Source organism: Python bivittatus, unplaced genomic scaffold, assembly GCF_059951505.1.
Source record: "Python bivittatus isolate LINGU-HERP-01145 unplaced genomic scaffold, Pbiv_v1 ctg000700_np1212, whole genome shotgun sequence".
NCBI classification, from domain to species: domain Eukaryota; kingdom Metazoa; phylum Chordata; class Lepidosauria; order Squamata; family Pythonidae; genus Python; species Python bivittatus.
In genome coordinates, this window is record NW_028277098.1 from 81,569,959 (window position 1) to 81,587,804 (window position 17,846).

The 17,846-nt window shown below is 39.1% G+C and overlaps 1 protein-coding gene across 3 annotated transcripts in view; it reads left to right on the forward strand.

The window, feature by feature from the left end:
• Positions 1-1,222: 1,222 nt before the first annotated feature.
• PLCG1 (phospholipase C gamma 1) overlaps positions 1,223-17,846 on the forward strand; it is a 93,634-nt gene continuing 77,010 nt past the window's right edge. For all 3 annotated transcript variants that reach the window (XM_088153515.1, XM_088153516.1, XM_088153517.1), the window contains exon 1: positions 1,223-1,431. In XM_088153515.1, coding sequence (XP_088009641.1) covers positions 1,230-1,431 — 202 coding nt within the window. In that variant the 5' untranslated portion in view covers positions 1,223-1,229. The remainder of the gene's footprint in view (positions 1,432-17,846) is intronic.

A 17,846-nucleotide genomic window follows, 5' to 3' on the forward strand; every position in this document is an offset into this window, starting at 1 on the left:
ATCTTAATGGAGGGCGTGTTGTATCTTTTTAAGAAGCCAGCCCCACCTCCCACCCACACCCGCTTTAATGTAGTTTAGGAGAGTAAAGTGGGGTGGTAGGTGGTGGGTCCTAGCACAGTCCTCTCTTGGTTGCGCGTGTGAGAAAAAGCAACGTCGAGGTCTTTTTCCGGCCTTCCGCCTGGGATCTTTTGTCTTCCTCTTCCAGGTCCGGGCGCCCCCGGAGCCGGCCGCGTCGCTCTTTAGAATCAGCGGCGAGCAATGGTCGATCCCCCCCGCGCTCTGCCACTCTGGCGGGGTGTAAAGCGCTAGCCCGCGAGCGAGCGAGAGAGAGAGAGAGAGGGAGGGAGGGAGGGAGGGAGGGAGGAAACCTTGCTTTCGTTTCTCGCCAGGCCGCGGCGAGTGGGGCACGAAGGCGCCTTCACGAGCGTGCCATTGGCTCGGTCGCAGGAGAGCTCGGCGGGGCTTCTCGCCTCCCGCGCCGTGCAAACCTGGTCGCCTCCCTCTCTTCCTTCCAGCCATTACTAGCCCAGCTCTGGGGAGAGGGGAGTTCAATCCGCCTGGCTTGGATCAAGAAATCTGCTTTGGGAGAGGGAAGGGGGGGGGGTGTGAGTGGGAATAAAAACGCCGCCAGAGAAGGGAAAAGGCACTCTGGGCTCCGGCCTCCAAGCTTTCCTTGAGCCGGGGAGCCCTCCTTGGCTCCTTGTCCTTCCTTTTCCACTCCCGGCTCCTTGCTCCTCTCTTCTCGCTTCCTTTCGCTTGAAGCTCCGTTCGGGATTGGAGGGCAAACAAAATAAAACGGGAAGGAAGGCAAGGACAGAAAATGGTGCATGGCTGCAAACCAGAAGGAGAGCATTTTCAGCCGCTTTCTGGGACTGAAAAGTTGAGGGGGCCTAAAGAAGCGCCAACCGGCCGGGACTAAGACGACCCCCCTCCCCGCCCGCCGCCCTCGTTTTCTCCTCCCCGCCCCCGCTCTCCCCTCTCCCGGGAAGAAGGGGACTAACCTTAAGAAAAGCGCTGCCGCTGAGCAGAGAAAGGACTACGCCGGGAAGGATGTTGCTGCGGAGTTAAAACGACGAGAAAACTGCTTCCCCCGAGTTCCCCCCTTTCTTTTTCGCCACCAGTTTCTTTTTGCCTTGGCTCTGGTGCCAAGGAGACAATTCTCTTTTGTCTGTAAAGTCCCCCTCCTTTTTTCGCCCAGCTGGAGGAGAGGAAAAAGCTCCGGAGACACCATGGCGTCTCTTTTCACCAATGGACTCTGCATCCAAAGTGAAGCCGAAGTGGGTCACCTCTGCCGGAGCCTGGAAGTGGGCACGGTCATGACTCTCTTTTACTCCAAGAAGTCCCAGAGACCCGAGAGGAAAACGTTCCAGGTGAAGCTGGAAACCAGGCAGATCATTTGGAGCCGGGGGTCGGACAAAATCGAAGGCGCAAGTAAGTGGCTCGGTTTAATCCTGGTAGTACCCGAGAAACGAGGGAGTAAAATTTGAGGTAATCCCTGCATGCGGACTCCGTGAGTTTGGTCCAACCGAGCCTCCAAAGAAGCATGCTTATGATTGTGCTGGAAGCTCGTTTGAATGAACTTGGCGCTATATTGAAGGTCTTCATGAGTTAATAAATGCCTTCGCTTCCCTTTAATACTGTAAAGAGAAATGGTGCTGAAAATAGTCCTACATCTTAGCTGCTCATGTTTGTGGTAGGCATTTGTGGTGTGACGCTAGCCTAAAAAAAAGGAAAGTTGGAATTGTAATCTAATTACCTGGTGTGGGCAACCTGCCAGTGGCTTGGCCACACTTTTTTTTTTTGGTAGAGTTGTTGGCACATTGTTTTGGGAGAAGAATTATCCCCAAGATAATGTGGTGACTAGAGTACTTGACTTAGATTTGGGTTCAGTTTTTTTAAAAAAATTCTTAGATGCAAAGGTTATTGGCTGATCTTGGACCAGTTCCTACCTCTCGACCTGGATTGAAGGGACCTGGATCCAACCTGGACTGAATCCATCTCACAGGATTTTTGTGAGAAATTGTGAAAAGACTGTCATTCACACAAAGCATAGTTCGTAGAATTTGCAGCTACAAGTTGCCTGTAACATAGGTTTAGCTGGCTCTAAAAGGAGATTAGTCCCTTTTGTGGAGGTGAGGAGTATTGCTGGCAGCTATGTCCTGGTAGAATCTCTATTTCTATTTGATACCATAGCCTGCTTATGAGTTTCTGAGAAGCGTATGGTTTCCTGTTGTAGAAGAGAGAACAATGTAGACTATCAACCAGTTCTTTCAGTGGGGAATCTATTTCTTCTGTGCAGTTTTGACTGGTCCTGATAAAATTATTTTCCCACAGTCGATTTTAGAGAACACCTATAAAAAAAAATGTGTTATATGAAACCTTCCATTTCCAAACCTTCCAGTATACTCTTAACTCAAAATATTTTATATATTTATTTATTGTTAAACTTATGCTCCTGCGCTCCTGCGATGGTTTAAATAAGGTCAATAGTTTCAGTCACTTGAGAGTCCTACATATTCTAGTTCTCCTTCTTGTCAAAATATCAAAGATACAATAGGAAAAGAGATTTCTGATGTTTATATACAGAGAACTGGATATATATGTAAATGTATACATATACATGCTCATACTGCAAATGGAGAGAACATGTCCAAATATTTTAGAAATAGAAACAATGATTTTTTTTTAAAATTTATATTTATCCGAAAGGCCACGACTCATAATTTCTACAGGTAGGACATTAGTTATCTGAAGACTTATGGTGTGCAAAAGTTGCTTTCAGGTTACTAGACAAACAGGTGTTTTATTTGTTTTGCTTTTGAGTGTGCCATAACTGAATTAAGCAAGGTATGCATTGGAGCAAACCTTGCTTACTGGAGTTTGTACACACATTTATTTATCAATTTTGCATGTTACCATAATCTCATAGTAAGTTGCTTGATTTTTTTGAAGGATGAATTTTTCCATCAGTTTTATTATCTGTATGTCTCCTGATTTATAGTGCTGCACTAACAAAACATTTATTCATTATTATGAACAAAAAGGATGCAGTGTTCTATGTCACTCAAATCTTAATTGTTCTATAAACTGCACTTTTTGACAAAACACTGCTGCATCTGCCTTGGAAAGTAAAGACAAGCAGAGTTGGAATTCTTTAATATAATTCTTCCTCCCTTTGTCCCTGCAGTGAGGTCATCCATACAAGAAGCTCAGAAAGCTGGGATATTGGAATCCCATGCCAAATAAAAACTGGGAGTTGAGCAGCCTTTTCTCCCTTTCTGTTTTCCTACAGTTAGAAACTCATTTACAAAGCAAATAGACTTGCAGTACCTTGTGGTAGGCAGTCTTAGGCCTTTGGAGGAAAGAGGTGATATAAATCTAATGAATGAATGATTAAATAAATACCCTCAATTCTAGATACATTGTGGTACAGGTCTTTGTGGATTTAATTCTGCTTGACAAATGTATGAAGTATTTGGAGGGTGGAGTAATACAAATATTGAAATGAAAGGTCATGAAATTTAAAACCACAATAGTTCTAGGTTACTCCTAGAGGTCCCAAATGCCCATTTTTACATTTCCTGGTTTCTGAATCTGCTACTTGCATTTTAATTTGTTTGTGCCTGCGAGTGTAATAAAAGAATACATACATTCAGACATAATACCTGTCAGTTGACAGCATTTATTTATTGTCACCCCTGTTTGTTTCGCTTATACCAGACTAACAGTGGTACCCTTTGGATTCAGTGAACTAAGATATGCTGATCTCTTAAGCAGTCTATTAGCAACCAATTTATCAGCCTTGCAAGCAAATCTTTTCTCGGCTGGATGGTGGATTGATTAACAGTAATCTTTTGTAAGCCCCGTGAGATAGGTTTTTAAATTTCTAATTAATATATTTATATGCATTAAGTTTGGAGAGAACAGGGGAACTTAAATTCTCTGAGAAAGAGATGTTTAGTTTGAGATGAATAACTTTAGAAGCACCAGGATTCCATTGGGAATGGGGAGAGTAATTTTCCTTCTCTGCAGTCAGGTCTTATTTCTCCTTCTCTTAGCAGTAAACTAAGTAAATAAAATTGTGTTTTTGTGGTTAGTGCAAAAATGCTGTTTAAAAACATATATAATTGAGTTTGTGACTGATGGATGCTTTTCTAGAGATACCTCGAGCAAGCAGCTAATTAAATTCAGCCCCTTTGAAGTCCATAAAAAGATATGAGTTTCTTAATTCATGCGTAGTTGAAAAGGATTACAATGAATTAGTTGATAGATACTTTAAGTAGAATTGCTAGCTAATAATTTCCAAAATACAAGATGCTCTAGGGCCATGTTATTTGTTGTTATTGACTCACACATCACTGTAATTCGTAATATTTGTTTCTTTTTTCTGAGTTATTATAATGCATAAACCCTTGCAAAAAGAAAAGTTGGTTTATAAATTGCAGTGAATGCTTTGCATATCATACTAACCAAAAACAAGCAAACCACATTATAACTTAGTATGGTGTGGCTCAAATCTTATATTGCAGCCTTATAGGCAAATGCTGTCTCTCTAGCTGCATTTAGCTATCTGTCCCAGGGCAATCATTTTTAAGTTTTTTGATTGTTTTGAAAGAAATTCCCTCTTGTCCAAGGTGAAGAACATCTAGAATGGTGCTTTTCAAACTTGGCAACTTTAAGATGTGTGGACTTCAACTCCTAGAATTCCCCAGTTGGCTGGGGAATTCTGAGAGTTGAAGTGCATACATCTTAAAGTTGCCAAGTTTGAAAAACTGATCTAGAAAAATGGCTTGTGGGTTTGGAATTTATTTTGGAATGAGGGAGGAAGAAAGAACCCAGGAAACTGTAGTTTTGAAGCTAAGCTAGTTCCTGTGTGAGTATGTGAATTGATTTCATTAGAAAGTGATGAAGTGATACGAAAAGATACTCTCCCTTTCCTGCTGCCATGATGTAGTACTATTGTGATCTGTGATGGCTGCTGATTAACAATGTGCACATCAATACTTAGTGATAATATCTGTGAAACAGAAAATAGTTACTAACTTTATCTGGGTGAAATGTTCAAGTTAGGCAAGTCATCCTGAGGTACAGTGAGACTTAGGACTGCGTCTTGAGTTTTATTCAGCGTGTGGGTATTGTGATTAAGTCTAAATGTGTGTGTGCTTTACAGTATAGTTTATAAAACAAGGTCTTATCCTCAATGTCTTGCTACTTTCCTGTAGTTTAAATCGTAAGGTTGCATTTCAAACCACTATGTTCTTTCCACTATGGCCAATGGTGCCGCTAGGTAATTTCAATCCTGAGTTGAATGGATTTACAATATGGTGTGGAGACGTGCTTTATTATTTGCTTTATAGCTGCTTTTATTTTCTTAATATGAAACACACATATCCCTCAATAAAATTTTCCAATCTTGGAATTAAAGAGAAGAACACCTGCAGTTTCACAGTCTACACTCAATTAAACTGTAGTATAATCATGATGACATGAATAGAGTTTGGTTCTCCTGGAAATAAGCATAATTTTGTTACAGAAAGCATTAAAGTAGTGTACAAAAAAAAAATGGAATCCAAGCGTGGAAACTGAACTTTTGGATGCAATGTTATAGGGAACAGCATCTGATCTCATGGACCTGGTATGACCATGTTGTTCTGGGCGCTAATTCAGATTGACTCTACCCACATCATTTATTATTCTTTAGAAGGGCATTAGGAGTGTCTCTCTAAAAAGTCTAGCCTTATCAGCATCACTGACTGTATGTGTAAATGTCTGAAGCAGTACGCAATGCAGAAAAAGCATCTAGGACACCTTGACTCTAGTAATCCCCCAAATGCAAAGGATCATAATTCTCCATCTTTTTCTCCTGGAGGCTACTGTGGACTACCTAGTCTAGGTGGCTGCTTAATTAAATCTGTTGCAATTAAATGATTATTTTTGTACTATGGATCTCTGAAGGAGCCTTTTTCGTGAGAAGAGATTCTAATCCTCTATTTTCAATCTTTTTTTTTTTTTTTGCTAAGCTGACTGTATGCAAACATAACATATGACCTCTTTCCAAGGTAGTTTAGGTAAGCATGGATTTCAATATTTCGTTGTGGGAGGTAGCTTTTGGGTAAAGATTGGAAAGCTTCCCCTATCCTTAATGGCTGTGTTGCTTCTGGGTAGAGTAAGGGGTGCACACTTTTCTTGTGTGGTGCATACAACCACATAAACACACCATCTGTCTCTTTACATCTATTCACTTACTTTTTGTCCCCTCCAACACTGACACACACACACGCACACACACACACACACAGTCTCTCTGCTACAATATGATCTCCCATGCAAGATTTGGTTTTTTCCATGTTGGTGTACAAGAAAGCTTGATTTTTAATTATTTCTTCTAAAACTTTTTAGGGAGGGGTTTGGCTTAGTTGCAGGAAAAAATCAATGTTTCATGTTTGTAAAATATATGTTTCTCTGCAAAAGTCTGGTATCCTTATGTATCTATTTTTGTCATTTATTTTTTTGAAGGATAAATGCACATTCTTGTTACCAGTGATCTTCCAGATTCATGAAAGTAATAGAAAGTTTACTGCAGTGCTCTATTTCTGATCTAATTGAAACCTTATAGGATTTACAGTGTGCTCAAAGGTCAATCAGACTGATCTTCTAGATCATCCAAATGTAAGTTTACATATTACATACAGAGATGCTGCAGTGTACCATGATAAGAAAACGAGGGAAATAAGAGTGCAGTTGCTTTGTGATCATATCCAGATGACTTTAGGAAAGTCAAGCCAAACTCTGCTTGGAGAACATTTCTGAATTACGCCTTATAAGCAATTTGCTCTGTCTTTCTCAGGGACGCCTTTGTGCTGTGTAAATAAAATATGCATCTAATATAAAAAAACTATTTTCAAATTTCAGCTAGTATATTATAACATATTAAAAGCCCCCCCCCCCCCGTCAACATTTATCTCAAACTTTACTTCCACAGTGAGTGCTACCATTTCTCTCCACTATGTTGTATTTTGCTGGGCAATTTAGCCGTATTATTCCAGGGACCAGTGCAGCTGAATCTATTTGAGTGCCTAGCCAGATGCTCCCAGTATAGTTAAGGGAAGAAGCTAGCTTGTTTTATTAAATACATTATCTAAAACATTTAGAAGTGTTGCTATGACCTTTTTGGCTGAAGGAGAGCTCTACATTTATTATTCACAGCCATTGTAAATATATACATGCACAGTGATTGCTTTTAAGAGTATATTTCGGAGATGATCTATATGAAAGACGTAGCCCAAGCACTTAACAGAGAAAAAAAAATGTGCAAGAGCAGAGACCTAATAAATGGAGCTTCTCATCAATAAATCAATCAAAGCTTTGGGGTAGATCTAGCCTCAGAGCCCACCGGTCTTATAATGGTTATCTTGCTTGACTGCAACGTTCTTTAAAGTCCTTCCTTTGGCAAGCGCTTCATCACTATAGCAACTGATGAAGAGCATCAGTGTTGCCGTAACAGGAACATTATTTTTCCATAGCATTGAAACCTCAGACATTGTACCTCTGTTGATAACACTAGGCTAACTTGTCATTGCATTCCCATTTAATTGTTAGCCCGCTTAATTGCACCTGGAGGCTTCTGGGCATCTTCCTTCAATAACTGGAAAGGCAAACTGTATGAAGAATTGTCAGCTTCTGTTTGAAATGTTCATATCAAATGATTTTTCTTTTTGTAGCTGAACAGAGATGGTGACCTGGGAATGGGTAGTTGTGAAGTTTGGACGACTCTACTCTCGTTTTCCTTTACTGTACTTAAGTTGGGAGTAAAAAGAATAGAAATGCTTTCTAACTTACAGTCAAGTATGGTTGATGTTTTTGTTTTGGAAATAGATGTAAGCCACAGAGAAGAGGAAGAAGGAGCAAAGCTGACAACTGCTTGTTTCTGAACCAGTGTGTTGATTCTCTTTCTTCATTTCTTCTGTCTGCGAACAGCGAGATTTGAGATACAGTTAGAACCATTTGTCTAATGCATGTAATTGTCCAAGGACTATAAGTTAAATATTCAGTAGCTTATTACTATGCTATGTTCATAACACTATATTTTTGAATTTATAGAGTAAGTTCCCTATATAACATCTTTCAAAGATTTTTTTTAAAATCTCTCAAAATATGTGCAGTAATCAGAGGCCTTTAAGCTTTTGCCTGGCAAGTCCAAAAATTGTAGTTCTCTGCCTTTGCACCATATTTTCCTTAGTAAAAAGGAGATTTGGAGGGAAACACATTAGATTGGATCCCATTGCTTACTTGTCAGATTGGATACCATAATTGCTTGAAAGTGCTCCGAGCACTTGGCTCCTGTATGATCAAATCTCTCAAGATGTCTTGCCCAAACACCTTATTTATTTATGTATTAATTTCCTGACTTTCTTTGAAGAACTCAAGGGAACGCTTCTTCCTCTAATTCTTCCCCCAACATCAGGCTCATCAGGTCAGGTAGCCTTGGTTGAAAGATAGTATCCGGCCCCAAGTCACCTAATGAGATTTAATGACTGATGATGGACTTAAACTTGGCTCTTCTCAATCTTCAGTCAAGTACATTAACCATTATACCTGCTAAATAATCACCAGACTTCCTCTGTACTGGCAAAGTGGTGCAAGCTCTGCATAATTATCAGAAAGATCTAAGTTTACAGCATCAAAGTTGGGAGGAAGGTTGGCTGTGTGTCATACTTGTTGTAGAATTATTAAAGTCTGGGTGTAATATACTTTTGGGGGTCTATAAAAGGAGATACGAAATTGTGCTGTTCTAATTGGTTCAATTACAACTAGGATAAAGAAAATTATTTTTTTTAAATAGGTTATATTATTAATAATATAGTATAAATCAACATGAATACAGTGATTGATTTAAAATTAGCATATATTTTTATAGCACTTTGACATCTCAAGAAAATCTATAAATGTCATCATTTAGAAATGCCTAAAATGATACGTAAAGTATCTGCTCTCGTTAAAAGGCCTACAGTGGCTAAAGTTTGCATTTTTTTCTTGAATTTTGAGTTATCATTAGATACTTTATTTCAATCTCTACTCCCAATCATAAAACCTTCCTTTTATAAGAACTAGAAGTGTCATTTGAAACCATTTAAATTCTGTGCCACATTACACAGAAGTGTTCATAACATTCAAGCAACTCTGTGATTAATGTACAAGATAAGAAATAGTATATTTTATTATGAAATCTGGGACAGATTTTGACAATAAGTTATAATTTCCACTTATATTGTCTTTCTTTTAAAAACAGATAAGATTTCAGGACTTCTTCTAATCATTTGGCCCCATTCTTCCTTCCCAACTATATGTATTAATTTCCTTTGCTGTCTCTCCCATATGTGAGTAATTGTATTCTAGGACACTCAACATTTGTAATGGCCTGGTGCAGAAAATAAGAAACATCTAGTACAGAAATTGTGTTTGGCCAATATGTGTTGATTAGTGTTCTACATATCTTTATAATTTACTTGCTTTTCCCAACATATGGTTGATTTCCTTTGCAAATATATCCTTTAAGAATTCAGACTGTTTAGGTCAAATTTAAGAAGTTGATGTGAAGATGACAGAATTAACAGAGATGGCAAATTTGATTTGTTTATTAGATAAAGGACAATAACTACATTTATTAATGACTGGAAGCCCCTTATGGACTTTTTGCTGAAAAAAGAAAAAAATGAACTTGTGATTTATGGGTTTGATGATTAGAAAGGGTGGAGTATGAAGAGAAGGAAATTATGTTGTAACCTTAGAGAGGGTAAAATATAAATGTACTTGTAACTGCTGTAACGAAAATCAGAAGCCACTTCTTTATAACTTTTCTGTTTTTCTCTTCTTTGTTTCTTTGAACTTTCTTTTTTGCTAATTACTTTACTTTCCTCACTTTTTTCTTTAAAAATTTGTATGGTTTTCATTCTTTTAAAAAAAAACTTTAATAAAAATTATATATAAAAGAAAATTAAGAAGTTGATGAATATTTAAAGAGATGCCTTTTAGCTCTTGTATTTCAAGGCAACGTGTTTAAAATAGAATTATTGTAAAGTAAATGTTACATTTCCACCAGCTATTGCCTGACATCAGTCTTGGTTTTGCAAATGATCCGCAGAATATTTAAGTTGTATGACATTAAGAGGCATGACTGGCCTCCTCCCACTATTAAACAGCCTGACATGATGTTTCAGTGATTTCTTGAAAGATTGGCTTTGCTGGCTCCAGTGCATTGACATAGAAGCTATTCAATTCTTTTAAAAGCACAAAAAAAACCCAAAACCCTGTTCTTTCTAACTAATTTCACTATCTTCTATTGCCATACATCCCACAATAGTATGTATGATAACTGGTTTTATATCATGGTACTTCTCTATTTTCATACAAAATTTATTTATTTATTTATTTATATTTCAGATTTGGACACTGCCCATCTCACGAAGTGACTCTGGGCGGTTTACAGTAAAAAACAACAAATAAATATTAATTAAAATACAATAAAAAAGTATAAAATACAATAAAACCAAATATATACATAAATAATATCTTCCAAGGTGCTGCTGGTAGAAAAGATATTAACATATGGGAGCACCTTCAAGGTGCTAGCCATCCCCAGGGTTGGTTGCCCCTTTTCTCGCCCCATGCAAGTGGCAAAGCCAGGTCTTAACTGCTTTCTGGAAGGTCAAGAGTATTATTATTATTTATTATTTATATTATTAAATATAGTATTAAATACAGTATTTATATTATATATTTATTCTCCTTTATTAATCCCCATTATTATTATTATTATTCTCCTTTAACTTTACCATTTATGTGTTTTTTAATAACCTAGTGTTATTCTTCCAAAAACGTGTATCAGGTACTTGCACACTTATCAGTATCAGACTGTATCAAAATGAATATTCCCTACTTTTGTCTTCCCATCTTCTGGCACATCTTTATTAGTCACCCCAAGGTGGGATATGATATATATTGTAATTTATGTGCTAATGGTCACTGTGATTGAATGCTAACAAATCAATCTTTTTTCTCATTTTTAATAGTTTCATTAACTTTATCTGGTCCTTTTGTACTTTAACAATGATGATTTGATCATTCTTGGCCAAATCCTGATAGAATATATTTTGATATGTAAGTGACTACTAGTCACGTTTACCCTCCAGTATTTATTCATGTCCACTGCCAAGCCATTGTTGAATCCAGTTGCTGTGGTTCCTAAATATGAAGCTTAAGAAATAATGAGTTCTGTGCTCCATCTAGATAAAAAGAAGGAATTGAAAGAAGAGACCAACAAGCATGTGTGGCAATGCGTTAGTCCCTGATTTTCTTTATAAAGCTCTAGGCCAGACTTGCTCACTAATGAAATCATCATATGCTCTCCAGTGTTGATGGTAGGAGTTAAGCAAATTCTTTTTGGGCCGCCTCCTCTGAAAGGTAGATGCCTGTAACAGCTGGATTTAAAACAGCACTGGGCAGCTGGATCTGACTACAGGTAGTCCTCGAATTACGACCATTTGTTCAGCAACTAAAGTTCGGTCCCTGAAGTTATGACCATTGCAGCACCCCCGCAGTCATGTGATCAAAATTTGGATGCTTGGCAGCCCACCCACACTTATGACTGCAGGATTGCTTCAGCTCCCCTCATCCACCTATCTCCCCTTCATCTGCCGCCCTAGTTGACCTTTGCTGTGTTCTTGCACCTGCTGCTAACCAAGCAAGCCCATCCTGGCCCATCGCAAAGCAGCTGCTGGCCAAATGAGGCTTTCTTCCTCAGGTCATACATGGCAGTTTCCTTGCAAGACCTGGGGAAGATTACCAGCAGACAAGGTGGGCACACCTTGTCAGCAGGAGCAAGAAGACAGTGAACGTCAGCTGGGGTGGTGGAGGGCAGGGTGGCAGGGGTCTTGGAGTGCAGGGCAGTGAGGGTGGCTGGGCTGGGACAACCAGGGCTTCCTCGGGCAGTGGCTTCATGCTGTGCTGCTGGGGCTTCCTGGGGTGGCTGGGGCTTCCTGGGGTGGCTGGGGCTTCCTGGGGTGGTGGCTTTGCACCATGGTGCTGGGTGGCGGCTTCATGCCATGGTGCTGGGGCTTCCTTGGGCAGCTGCTTTGTGTTGCACTGCTGGGCCAGGCTGGGGCTGGGCTTCATGCTGCAAAAGGCTTTGTTCTGTGGCTTGCTGCCCCATAAGGCAGGGTGCAGGGCAGCCAAAAGGCCAGAGATGGGGGGGGAGATAGGTGGGGGGGGGGGAGTTGAAGAGAAGGCAGTCCCTTACCTTACTGAGGCTCGGGGCTGGGAGGGACCAAGCCTGGAATGGCTTGAATTGGGGTGGGTACTCTCTTAACGACCCACTATTCTTGGTTAATGACGGCAATGAGGAGTGCTGGGATTGCTAAGAGAAGTGATCATGTGACATCGCACTTTATATGAATCAGCTTGGACCATACATAATGACTGAAATCCTGATTTGTTCTCATTCCCAAGACCTAATCAGATGTCATGTAAGAATATTGAAATTTTACGAAATTTGGCTGTCTTACTAGATTTCAGCCACTTTTAATTGCTACATTTATATGTTGGTTGCATGGGCACTTTTTCAGGTTATCGTGGGTTTTGCCTTGCCAACTTTTCTCACGCGGGATAAATGCTGGATAACAAAATATATGTGCAGAAAAATAAAGTCGTGTCATTACTTTGTTGTAAGTTGTCCTGGGAAAACCTGACTTTGAAGGGCACCACACCATTTGAAAGCATTAATATGAAAAGCAGAGGTAGGGCATAATTAGTCTGCTCAACAATGTATATAGTTCCAAGATAGTGGACAAATTACACATATCAAGACTATTTCCTGCAAAATGATTTCAAGCAGTTCTTATTCTTGAATGTTAGTTCTTGCACAACTTTCTCCAGCCATCATCATGTTGGAAGCTGTTGGCTGCGAAATCTTGACCATAAGAAATGAAAACCCAAGGATAAATGGGACTGCTCATTCCTAGAATAAAAAAATGTTTTTCACTTGATCTTAATTGCAAGGATTGAATAGATAATAGGAAGACGTGTCTAGGTATTTGCATTATGGAAAGTGAATTATATAAGCCTTCAGATTATGTTGTATAAAAGATAGCTGTTGTAAAAGTTTGGGTGACCAAATAATTTGGGTGACCAAATAATTCCATGCACAAAATGCTGCTGTAGGCAGCAGTCCATCATGACTACTAGCTGAAGGCCTCAAGTTGTTTCAACGGATATGGAAATGGTGCAAGGAAGAAACAAATGTTCCTGATTATAGGTCCAGCTGAAATTAGCAGATGCTCAGTAATCTGCACTGAGAAAATCTAACAGCCACCATATGTATATATTCATAAAGGCAGGAATTAAGGCAAAGATTAGAGTAGTGGATAGTATTAATAGTCCTGTCCCTTTTTTCAGATGCTGCTCATGAAGTTCCTGTAAGAATACTTTATCCTGCAATGGTACTTGCTTCAAGATATGTCAGTAATGGCTTTTCTAGTCTACTGAACACATCCTTCAGTTAATCCATCTGAAAAATGATTAGTGCTAGAGACCAGATACAGCAGACCAGCTTTGAAAAATGGCATGTCACTGTTTTTCTTCTCTGTATCAAGTTTTTAAATATTTACCAGCATAGTAATAACTTTTTAATGCTGTACAGATATAAGTTTTCCCTCTACGACAGAACTTAGATATCAGAATGGTAAGTGGGGAAGAAAGGTGTAGGTTTCATAGGGAAGGTAGTTCTCAATGTGTTAATTTATTTTTTGATGGATAAAATTCATGGCACTTTTTCTTTTCTTTACAGTGTAGTTGTCATAATGTTCCTTATATGATAACATTGCCCTGGGCTTGGTAATAACAATTTAAAGTTCAGATGTTAAAGTTGCTGTATCACATCAAAGTTTACTTTGTGTCCCTCCCCCCCCGCAAATTACACAGATTTGGCCTTTTTCTTTAAGAAGGCAAATGTTGTTGGCATGGTGTTTTATCATAAAATATGTATGCCTGTTTGCGTGGCTTCCTTTGCCAGTTGTGCTGAACTACAGGTCTTTGTTGGTAATAGATGTTCCAGTACAAAATGCCTGAAGAGCACCATGCTGGTGAAGGGTTTCGCTGCTCACCAGCATTACCGAGTTATTTCTGAAAGGTCTTTTGTTTTAACTTTGCCTTCACAGTGAACAGGATTAGTGATTGTGTTGAAATGGGGTTGGTTCATTCAGGCATGATATCCTCTGTTGAACTGCTAGTGCAATTTGATGGTTTGAAGAATGTAAATTCTTGGCCTTTCAGGATGCTAGGTATATATTAAATTATTTTTTACCTGCTTTGTGGAAATCTGCCTTACATTATTATTGTATCATACAGTACCTTTATTTATAGATAGGAAAGATTTTCCCCCCCTCCAAACAAATAACAAGGATGTGTGTCCTTGATAAGAATAGAATAAGCAGTTGAGAACAAAAGAATTTGCACTGAATTGTATTCTTGGTACCTGATGTCCTAAGATTTCTTCTAGGGGTTTGGATTGTTAAGGCAGAGAAATCCCATGTTTCTGGCAAAAGGTTGGGTGCTATCAGAGAGAAGGTGCACTATGGAAGCTGCCCTGAAGGTTGAAATTCAGCACTTCATGATTGGCCCATGAATACAAAGGATTTTGAAGGGAGTATCTACATGTGGTTTGCTGCTGCACCAAAGGTCTTTTTTAATGTTTAATCCTTAAATCAGTCCTGCCATGATCCCACACAGAAGCATCTTCATGCATCTTGCTTAGAGGTTCTTGGAATGTCCTGATGGGTGGTTTCTGGTGCTTGGAAATACTTTTTCTCCATGCCCCATTTGTCACTGATTCCACTTTGGGCACACATCAGTCAGTCTACTTCCATTTCCCTAGAGTGTAGTTTGAGAGTACTTTCCATAGCTTTGCAAGACCTTGTCTTCAATTCCACCCCGTTCGGAGATAATCTGCTATGCTAGTATGGCAGCACAGCACTTTTTTGCTGCTACCCCACAAATCATTCTGTTGTGTTTGCAGCAGACAAACAAATTGATTATGAAGTTATGAGGAGAGACAGAATAAAACATTAGCTTCTATTTTCTTTCTTGGGAGGGGCTTCACTTACTTCTCAAATAGTGACCTGTGGAGGGAAGGCAAAAAGCTGCATTGATTGGTTGGTTTTGGTTGAGTCACAGTATGAGATTTGCTGGCATCCACCCACTGGTTGTACCAAGATTCTGTTTTGGGTGTTAATAATTGCACAGATTATCATCCCTAAAGTATTATTTATTAAATTATTATTATTAAAAATATTAGCTTGATAAGCCATTAGCTAGACCAAGTTGTACCTTTGAATATTTGACTGGAAAGGGTGAAGGACTTTTGTGGGAGGAAAAACTTAAACTACAGGTAGCCCTTGACTTACGACCTTTCGTTTAACAACCGTTTGAAGTTACGGCGGTGCTGGAAAAAGTGACTTATGACCAGTCTTCGCACATACGACTGTCACAGTGTCCCCAGAGTCATGTGATCAAAATTCAGGCACTTGGCACCCACATGTATTTATGACAGTTGCAGCATCCCAGGGTCTCGTGATCGCCATTTATGACCTTCCCAGGGGGCTTCCAACAGGCAAAGTCAATGGTGGAAGCCAGATTTGCTTAATGACCATGGCAAAAAAAGTCGTAAAATCAGGCACAACTTACTTAATGACCGCATTGCTTAGTGACAGAAGTTCTAGTCCCAATTGTCATCATAAATTGAAGATTACCTATACAAAAAAAAAAGAAGAGAAAATGCCTCCCCTCATACCTCCTGCCCTGCCTCAACACATTGTTAAAGTTTAGGAAGTGATAAATCCCCCTATTTAGGATAGTATTTATTGGTCAGTAAGACAATATGCAAGTTATGTGTGCTCTGACAAATCATCATGTGGTTTTACCTATTGCTCTTTATGCCTTAGATTTTTGTAAGTATTTTGTATTAAATATATACATGATATGGACAGTAGAAAAGCAGAAGAGGGATTGGCTGCTGGTGGCAGACTGATGGAAGCTGTTGAAATGATTATTCCCATTTATATGGTGGGAGTGTTACCAGATGGTGACTGTAAACCCAAATACCTTTTTGCTATTGGCTCTGAATATACGTTTGTCTGTGTGTGTGTTTAGGGAACATGTGCCAAAGATCAAAAAAGTGCCAAGCTTTGATATTTTTGCATTAGACCTGGATTTTTATTTATTACAGCTTCTTTGGCCAATGATAAGGGTTTAAAGCACTTGTTCCCTTTTTGCCAGTTTCAGATATGCACATGGTGCTATCACCAGTCCTGTGGGATTTAGTAATTGTGCTGCTTAAACCCCACAATTTCCTCTTTCTTCTTTCAGGCATGAAATATGGAGGTAGTAGAATTTGTTTCTGGGAAACATTGATGCAGCAACATCATGTTCATGAGTGACTGAAAATGTTTTCCTTCTTAAGGGTACTTTCTGTTGGAATGAGGGGCTACAAGAAAATCCTGTGCTCAGCTGAAATGTTTGAATGCTGGTTTGTGCTCCTTATATTCTTGTTTGTTTAGGTGATGTCTCATCAGCCATTGATTTGGAACATTCCCTGCTTAGCTGCTGGAGTGGCCCTCCATACCTTGTATGGTTTTGTCTCATTGGTTCCTGTCATTTATTAATTTTAAAACACATCTCATTAGTTTTTAGCCAGTCTTTTTCACTCACCCAGAAAAGGCACGAAAATGCCTTCTGTCTTTGTCTAGCATTAGAAATTAAGAAAGTAAAATGTGGCAGTATATTTTAGATGCTGCTGTAAAGAAGGCTGTTCTTTAGTTTTAATTCTCTTTCCCCTGGCCCCTTTCAAACAAAAAAAGTTCTCAAAAGATCTGTAGGAGGTAGCAAGGAAGCAATCTTAGTGCCATAGAATCATATTGTATGTACTGTTTGCTTATTATTATTATTATTGTTGGTCGCACAGTCAGCCAGTTGTTTAGACTGGATTTGGGATTTTTGTCCACCTATTGAGTCCTTCCCAAGGACCTGGGATAGGCAGATGTTGTTTGATGTTGGTAGAAGTATCGTCACAGGATGTAAGCTGTTCCAAGTAAAGCTGCCTTTTGCAGTTGACTGATGGCAATTTTGTGAATGCCATGGTGTTCAAGTGGTGCTCCAGATCATATTTTTATCCCATATTTGTATATATTTTGTATAACTCCCCCCCCCCCCGGTCTAGGTGGTGAACATATCTAATACTCCTGCCTCCTCTTTTTCCCACAACAACATCAAAGTCACCCAGCCGGCTTTCATGCCTAAGAGAGGCCTAGAACTCACAGTCTCCTGGTCTCTAGGCTGGCACCTTCACAACTACACCTAACTGGCTCTCAAGTTTTTTTAAACAACTTAATACAAATTGTTAATAAAAAAACCGAGCCAAAACAAAGTAAAATAGTACAGTTTTTCTTGGACTGTATAGATACCGCATTTTAATATGTATGGATTGGCTATGGTGGATTAATAGCAATCCTGATCCTTCTTGTCAGAGTATTATTTCAGATTTAAATCTTTTGTTATGTGTACACTTATACTTTTCATCTCAGTTTTGTAGAGTGCTGGAACATAATATACAAAGAACTAAAGAGGCATAGTTGAAGTATTTTAAACCTAAATGTCAGCCTCTAAGTGTGTTGGAGAGTGGCATTTTAAAAGAAAGGATATGTAGTTTGCATTTAGTGTAAACAGGAATATTATCATGCAACAATTTAACTTTCTTTTGAAATTTCCAAACAAAGCAAAAATCAGAACAATAAAATATG